Source organism: Alligator sinensis, unplaced genomic scaffold (assembly GCF_000455745.1).
Source record: "Alligator sinensis unplaced genomic scaffold, ASM45574v1 scaffold282_2, whole genome shotgun sequence".
NCBI classification, from domain to species: domain Eukaryota; kingdom Metazoa; phylum Chordata; order Crocodylia; family Alligatoridae; genus Alligator; species Alligator sinensis.
The window spans coordinates 3266449-3275092 of record NW_005841879.1 but is presented as its reverse complement, the minus strand read 5'-3'; the positions used below and the strand labels follow the sequence as shown (position 1 = coordinate 3275092).

General features: G+C 43.3%; 1 protein-coding gene across 6 annotated transcripts in view; it reads right to left on the bottom strand.

Annotated features, from left to right (window-relative positions):
• Positions 1 to 8644, bottom strand: part of ERN1 (endoplasmic reticulum to nucleus signaling 1) — a 37325-nt gene that overhangs the window by 19031 nt on the left and 9650 nt on the right. For 5 of the 6 annotated variants that reach the window (XR_003092528.1, XM_025196302.1, XM_006017396.3 and 2 more), the window contains exons 3-5: positions 3402 to 3435; positions 2038 to 2110; positions 468 to 540 (exon numbers count right to left, since the gene is read on the bottom strand). Coding sequence is in view for 5 of the 6 variants with exons in the window: in XM_025196302.1 (XP_025052087.1) it covers positions 468 to 540; positions 2038 to 2110; positions 3402 to 3435 (180 nt within the window). In the remaining variant the exon portion in view is untranslated. The remainder of the gene's footprint in view (positions 1 to 467; positions 541 to 2037; positions 2111 to 3401; positions 3436 to 8644) is intronic. The other variant, XM_025196303.1, reaches the window with a different exon arrangement.

Below are 8644 nucleotides of genomic sequence, written 5' to 3'. Positions count from 1 at the left end.
GTCGCCTCCCCTGCCGCTGGCGGCGCAGCCATGCCCCCCAGCTGCCAGGGGCATACGCTGTTCATAATGAGAGTCTCTGCTGTCTGATACTATAATATGTATACGTATGTGAAAGTTTATGTGTAACTATACTGAATTAAGTTCACATCTGTAATAGAAGTTACTTCTATTATCTGCAGTGATGCAGTAACTTTAAAAAATTGGTCTGAATATCACGATTTGCAAATAGATTTTCTTCTAGAGTAATGGCAACTGATTTTTAGCTCTATATACCACTGAGTTCTCTATTTATCAGATTCTCTGATATCAGAAAACATTACGAGTAGCTATGTTGAAGGGTTACGGCTGAGATGTTTCCATGTGAGAGTGCTCAGTCTGTCCTGAGTTCTTTGCATTTTTCAGTTGCTGTTGGGGCTTCTGCAGTCCTCTAAATCACTGAATATATGGAAAGCTTAGCTACCACTTACCCATGTATAGGATCCCATCCGAACTGCGACAAGGCGATGCCTGCACCAGCTCAGGGATGGTGAATGGAAGTTTCTAGGAAAAAAAGGCAAAAGTTCATTTTTACTCTCTGAATTGAGTGCAATTTTTCTCCGTTTTGGGGACAGCAGACCCCATTTAGTGGCTTCTCACTATCTTGTTATTATTTCTTTGTATCACTATAATTCTTAAGAGCACTCAACCTTGGACCAAGAGCTCACTATCTATGCTCGATTCTGCACAAACCAAGAACAAAACAGGCCCCTGCCCCAGTATGGTTACAGTCCAAGAGAACTGCAAGAGGAATGGAAAAAAAATTTCCAGTGCAGAGGCCTGGAGGCCCAGACTTCTGAATACTAAGTATTTTAACTGCTCAGTTTGTAAATGGGTATACAATCCTTCCCTACCATGCAGGGCATATGTTAAAATTTGCAAGGTCCCATGGAAATTAAGCTATTAAGGAGGCACATATCACACCTACCTACTGGAACCACAACCAAAACTGATTTTGAGAGGCTTTCCTCAGGAAGAGAAAAATTACAAACTAAGAGGAACACTGCACAAATACAGGAGAGACTGGGACTCTATGCACCAACACTGTGTCCTTCTTGCTGTATAAAACTAGAAAGTTTATACCTGCGTTCACAATGCAGGGGAGGAGATTAACAGGTATAAGGTAATAGCAAGTTAAGGACAAGATGCCACTTAGCTCTCCCTACAAAGAGGATTAAAAATAATTCCACAACTACAGATTGCTTATCTGGGTGCATTAGGAAAAAGCTTGTCAGAAAAGATTTCTTTGGTTAAAAAAATTTCAAAATGTTAGAGAGTTCTAAAAGGCCAGAAAAAGAAACTCATGGCAAGCCAAACATTTTATCTGCATTTCATCACAAAGCAGTTTCAGTTAGTTAAATGTTCAGCTAACATCTGTAGATGCCTCGGTGACTATTTTGATATGGTTGACATTTTAACCTGATTATAAAAATCACCTTCTATCCAAGTCAGCCCACAATCCCTAGTTCTCCTGGTTTGGTTGGATTTCTTGACAGGATTGTTAAGCATTTTGGGGGTTTTCCAGGCCATAAATGACTGTACTGTATGGATGCATGAAACTCCCAAGTTGCTTCAAGGAATACTATCTCTTGAGGGCCTCAGAAGGTATTATAGCCCTTATTATATTAGCAAGTGTTACAAAAATATCAAAAATGGGCCAAACAGATGTCTCTCTTGTTGATCTCAAGATAATGATCCCAAGGAAGGCCAGGAATTTTGTCTCAGAGGAGTCTTCAGAGGAGTCTGACCCCCTCTGAAGCCAGCCAACAACGCAACTGGGGTGTTGTCATTCCAGGAATCTGTATCCAAAAACTGGCGTCAGCATTGCGCAGTGCTAATACAAACGGGCTTTTCCAAGAAATACATGTGTTCCTGTAAGCAGCACAAATTATCGGCGGCCTGCTGAATTATACAAGAGTGTCAGAAAAGTGGGAATTTCCTCTGGTCACCAGCTCCATGCAATCTGATTAGCAGAGGGGAGAATTTCCAAACCATACTTACAGTCAAGCCTTCGTTATTCTTGCCACCAAGGGTATACAAACTGCCATCGTTCGGGTCTGGAAGAAATGCCGGCCTAGGAATAATGTATCTCTTTTAAATAATAAACCAACAGCTTGCACTTGCCAGCAAACAGAAAGGAACAATGCCTCCTGGAAAAGGAGCCCTTTTGACATTGGCTTACTGACTGTATTATCAAGTTTTTGGAGACATGACCTATTAATTAGGCTTTTAAAGAACAGTAACAATCAAAGAAAAGGCATTTCAGAACTGGCAGAGCGTGTAACCTACACTACTTGCAGTATTGTTCCTAGTCCAGCTGAGTCTGGGCTGACCTGCATACATACAATGCATACAGCCATTTAGAGATCACAGTTCACTCCTTATTTTGAGACTAGCCTGAACGGCTTATCTCAGTCCCCACCCCCAAACTACCCTATGGCTAGTGCTCCTTTGCAAAAACCATCTTCCACTTTATAAGTGGAGGTTTTTACCCCGGGTACCTCAGAGCTGAGACATGTACAAGACCAAATCAATTTTTTTTGTGTTGGACAGGAGCTGTAAGGCTGGAGTAGCCATGCAAAGCAAAGCAGCTCATTTTGCACGTGACAGCATCACTCGGAGCAAAGGACTTTATTTTTCTGAGACTGCCAATGAGCTCAGAAGTCAACGTTATGAATAGGTGAAGTATGATCTTCAGGGAGTGTTAACACTTTGAAGCAAGACTTATCTCCAGTACTACACAATGTAAGGCAAGCAGAAAAGGAAAGGAAGCCTAGAAAAGGAGCAAAAGTACCACCACTCAGTAAACGTGGGGGGGGAGGGGAAAAATTGCATCAATGTTTTCATTTCACTTCAATGGGGAGAGCAACTGGGACCAGCGCGTCCAAGCGATACGTCTTACATGGAATAGTAAGAGGAGTTGCTTTTTAGTGCCAGCTTGGGGGTGCAGCACTTAGATATGCTCTTGCTTGGGGTTCCCTCTGCTTTTTATGGCATATTAATAAAAATATTTAAAACCAGTGAATCTGGAGATAGTTTCCCACAAGTTCTGCTGTTTGCAAGGCAGCTCAGGTCAGTAACTCAAGACGCGGCACAGCCAAGCTGCTCAGGCTCCAAACCTCAGTGTTTTGGAGAAAAATGGTAAGAGGGAAAGATGCTCCATCTACAAATAGGGGAAGCGACATATCTGACTGTCCATTTAATATCTGCTTTTTCAACTGCCTCACGTCTGCTTCCTTGGGGTATTTCATCCGATCCCTGTTTTAGAAAATATATGGGAATGGGTATAAACTAAGCCAGACTTCATGCTGTCAGTGTAAAGCAAACCAAGCAATAAAAGGAAAGAAGCAAGCAGGGTGACTTACTCTTCCACATGTATTGGCATTTGGAGCACAGGATCTGCACAAACAGAACAAGCAGTGTCAGTGTGCACACGGTGCAATGGCATACCCTCACCCCAGCAACAAAAAACCTGAGCCAGCACAGCCTTTGCTGTTTTGCCAGCCAGGTGCATTCAAGGAAGCCAGGCAGGTGGAGCTATGACCGAACTGGATTTGTACACAGCAGCCGATAGCCTGCACTGACCTCGCAGCAAAAACAAGATGTGTTATTTGCTATGTACCTCTACAGGGCAGCAGGGCAGTTTTACAGCTGCAAGTTACTTTTCCACTCAACCCCATCCACATGCCTCCACTCCCAACTTGACCTCCCCTCCCCTCAATGAGAGTGGACTTGGCAGCACTACACTGTATGTTGCACCTTATAGCCATGCAAGGACAACTTAGGGTGCAAAAACCACCTCTGGTTTCACAGGCAAGTTCCTTAGCCACTGCTCACAGGCTGCCCAGGAGGAGGCTGTTCAACGCTCCCAGGAAGTCACTGCGATAGGCCTTGGCAGTCCATTTTATTTAAACACTTGCTACTGTTAATTGGTATTTACAGAGTATATGGAGACAGAGGAGAATGAAAATCTTGTCTGAATGCAAGAAGGCCTGCCTGATGTCTCTTTCTTCTCTGTTTTATGGCCACTCCTTACTTTCTAGCTCACCAGGCCGGCAAGCATATGCCTTCTTAGCCAACCTTACACTCAATTTATGATGCAAGATGCAAGCTCTGAACCTGGTTCTCCCTCTATTGAAATCAGCAGGAACGCTGCCAAGGACTTAAACAAGGGCAAGATTGTGATCTCAGCCAGAAAGGCTGCTTTCACGTTCTGCTCCATGCTGCTCTATGCCATACAATGGAGAAGAATTTAACATTAATCCAAAATGTGACAGAAAAGCCACAAACTGTAAACCAACCTTCATATCTGCCTGCAATACAAAGGATTCTCCAAAAATGTAAGGGAAAAATTAATTTAAATGATTTCCCCAGTGAAACTTTCCCAGGCATCCATTCTCAGCACTGCCAGCTCACAATTTTAATGCAAGTTTCACTACACCTAGCTTTTCTTCAGGGCCTGAATTCACGCAGTTACCTGAGAATTTCTACCCACCTTGACAAAAAAGGTCGTTTCTAGTTTTCACAGCTGTAAACAAAAGCCTGACAACATGAATCATCTTAAAGGTTCACAGGCCCCAAAGGCAAATAAAACAGTCTTGACATTTATTTTGAGAAAAAATTCTTACGATTTTTAGGCCAACGTAATGCTATTTTGGGACCCGACTCCTGAGTTTTGAATGCTCAGGCTTGGTAAAACCAGTAGCAACACAACCCAGACATATCTAAGGTGGAAGACTTGCTCCTGCATGCAGCGTCTGCGAGAGGCGCTGTACAAGGTACGTATGCTCCACCCTTGTTTGGAAGTACTGTATACTGAGGGAAAGAAACCAGCAGGTCCTTGCTCCTCACAGATAAGAGCATTAAAATAAGAATGAGTACAGGAAACAAAGGAAAGATGATCAAACAAGCTAATGCAATAAGTGACTTGTGTTTATTTTTTCCAACTAGTCCCCTCCACACACGTGCACAAACAAAATGATGCAAGAACAGGGAAATGGGGACAGGGCACAAACATTCCTTATGAGAGACTCTGGACTGGGAAGCTGGCCCGGTTTGGGACAGTTCAAATGCAGAGCAGTATTAGCAGAGCTCTGCGAGATGAAGACAAGGCCGGCTGGATTCTGGTCATCCCGGAAATCAAGGAGTCCCCTCCCTTATCTGTATATTGCATCATACACATTGCTACATGACTAACAGAATCAAAGGGCTGGAAGGGATTTCAACAGTCACTGGGGTCCAACCCCCTGCACAAATCAGGAACGCTCAACCCTAATACCTTTTTAGACTAATGCCATTCTTATTTTCATCAGTTTTATATATTTGATCAAATCAACAAAGCCAAAAATGGGCCAAAAAACCCCCGCAGCTGTCTAGCAGCCTCGCAGCTGCAAACAGGAGCAACCAGAAAATGCACTGGCAATGTTGGAGACAGATAAGATGTGAATAATATCAGCAGAGCGCTGTCCTTCAACTTTTGTCTTTCATTCTAACATGTCTTCTCTCACAATACACACCCTAGAGCAGCTTAGTTAAAATTGCAACTGGAGCCAAGGTTCGATATCCCTTTCAAACCCTAAACATTGATGGTGCAGGTATCTCCTTCAAGCAGCAGATCAAACAATTTAGTTAAAAGCATCTAAATCTTCTAGGAGAAACTCAGCTCACGAGTGAAAAGGCAGCACTCAGTGATGATGTTCTGCAGTGTTACAGATTTGTCACTCAGGGAGGTTACAACCATGGTAGGATTTGGCCGGTGCTGCCTAGTCGTATTAGGATGATGCCGATTTTGATCAATCATTTGCTTGATAATAAAATGCCATAGGTGTTCTGGGTAGTTGGGGCAGTACTGGATAAGATCTAAGATTAGAGATGTCAGTATAATATGGTGCTGTATCAGATTCATCACAGCTGCATGTGCTACAACAAAGATCCCAAAAGGCTTCAAAGGCCTTTAAAAGAAAGGAGCTACCCAAAGCCTGGTTCTGTGCCCCTCTCAGACTGGCCTGCTTAGTCATAGCTATATATTCCACCCAACTACAGATTACAACAAACCACAATAACTCATTTCCACCTTCTGGGTGGAGAAAACAGCCTGAAGCTTTGTGGGGAAGGAAAAGCATGCTATGTTTTACCAGGCAGAGCTGCAACCTCAGTTCTCAGAGTCTGCTCCTCTTAGGTGCCCTGTGATTTGCAAGATTTCCATCTAACATAACACGCAGCACTGACTTACAAGATCAGCTCTTCACTGAAGAGGGGTCTGAGAAGCCTAGAAGGCTGGTTACAGAACGTGGCTCAGCTTAGGGAAGCAGGGCTTGGCAACCTGTGGCCCACAGAACCACTGGAACCAGCCTTCAGCTGTAGGGTTTCAATGGCATTTGGCAGCAGACAGCTTTGCTTGTGGGCGCTCTACCCATGCTGCCAGAGACAAGTGATGGCCAGGTCCCAGCACTCATCTGCTTCTGTCTCGGGGCGAGTCATTCTGGTCCGCAGCCAGAAAGGGTTACCTATCCCCGATCTAAGTGCCCACACCAGTCAGGGTGAGAGAGAATAAAGGGAACAGGAGACAGGATCACCACAAACAGAGATATTTGTAATCATAATGACCTCCTGGGAAGGGAAAAACATTGGTATTTGGGGACACGACAGCACCATAAATCAGCAGAAAATAGAAAGTGCCTCTGCAAGTCAAACACTTGCCAAGCAACATACCAAGCAACTCTACACGTTCTCTCGATGAACTGATCATACACAGAAATTGTTTTTCATGTGGGAAGAAAAAAGCTGCCTTTGATGATTACCAAGATAGATTACATCAAATCTTCAACAACAGTGCCTGAGCAGGCCTTCCTACAGCCTTTTCTCTGAACGTCTCTTCCTCTGCGATCACTAATCATGATAACCCGCGCACTTGGGTTTGAAATCGTAACTGGAGGTACACTTTGTTTTTAAGTCAAAACAACAAGCAGCATGAAAAAACACTTTCTAAGCTAGTCCACAAAAGGCCTGAGATGACAATTTCTTGCCTGAGCTGTTACTTGCAATCTTTTCAGACATTCTAAGGTTTAAGGTTCTGACTATTCTCTAACTTAAATGACAGTGAGTGAGTGGTAAACCTATTGAAGACAACAGTATAAAACTAATGATATCTGAATCAACCCCCTAATTTTCTAATCCAACTATTTATTGATATACCACTGCACATTCTCAAAGCTCATCCCCAAGCTCACCTTTCATTCAAAAGTTGTTTTTATATCTTTAAAGTCAAAGTCCACCACTGCAAGTTCCTTTATACCTTGCTTCTAAAGACCTGCTGTGTTCCACAAATGTATTAGCATATGAGATGTATCAGTGATCACCCAGGAACACCGATCTGAACTGAAGAAACAGTCAAGCTTAGAGTCCATTTTTCACTGGATGTGCCTGGTCTGTCTGTGCCCTTAGCCAAACCGTCAGTCATGTTATCCTCCAGATACCCTTCCCAAAAACTACATTTTGAATAGAAGAAATTCAAGGACTAACAGTCCTTGAATTCAGCCATCTTCTGGTGCAGGTGTATACCATCTTCTTGGTATACACACTCGTTTCAGGTTCAAAGTGGAGCTCTGTCTCCTGTCTACTGCCTAAGAAATCTTAAACCAGGAATATTCTCTCCTTTTATCAACCCAGATGAGAGAAAGAAATCCAATGGTGAGAAATGTTGAGGAAGCTGTTAGCAAAGTGTTGCTCATCAATTATTTGTTCTCTTTGCTCAAGAAAGGGAAGACCCTGGCAATACCAGAAATCTAATGAATGCTTTCTCATTTTTCCTCTGAATCTTTCTGAGCATGTCTACATGTCACCATATGGCAATGTTAGTACTGCACCGCGTTTTAGTACTTGCTTGGGGGAAGTACTAAAACACGGTGCAGTAGGCACCCATACTGCGGCGTATGGGCGTTGCACGGTTAGATTCACTGGCTCTGTCACTGGTGATCATGTGTAGACCCACATGATCGCTGAGTTGCCATAGCGCGTCATATGGTGACGTGTAGACATGCCCTCTTGAACATCCCTAAAGGTGGGAAGAAAATCCTGTATTGCTATGAGAATAACAAACTCCATTCTTGTTTCAGACACTTTCTGGCACAGATGACATGATTGTGAGAAAGTGCTTCAGCTTTCCTTCCTGACATCTTATCTTCCTTGTCAGTCTTGAGGAAAGGGAAGCAGTGATTCCTTAAAAGCAAGAACGCCAGCTTTTACTTGCCCCCTAGTTATGTTAATGTGACTTAGCAATAGCTGTAATGAGAGGAATGGTGACATCAAACCAACCACTGCTCCTGTGAATGGCCTCCCATAACTCTGCCTAAGCGTACTATACAACCTGTGAGGAGCAGCAGCCTATGGATCAACCATATGAATCTGATTCATTTCCACTTAAAAATGCTTGCTGGGAATGAGCATGACCTGGTAGAGAAAAATCTCTTACAGTTAAAGCAGATCTCCTATTACCCCTGGAAAGACTGGTTGTGGAGACCTGTTTCACTAGATTCAGCTGGCGAAAGGAAATAAATGTTTCTGACGTTGTTAACACTTCTCCTAAAACTGTAACACCTTGATAATACCA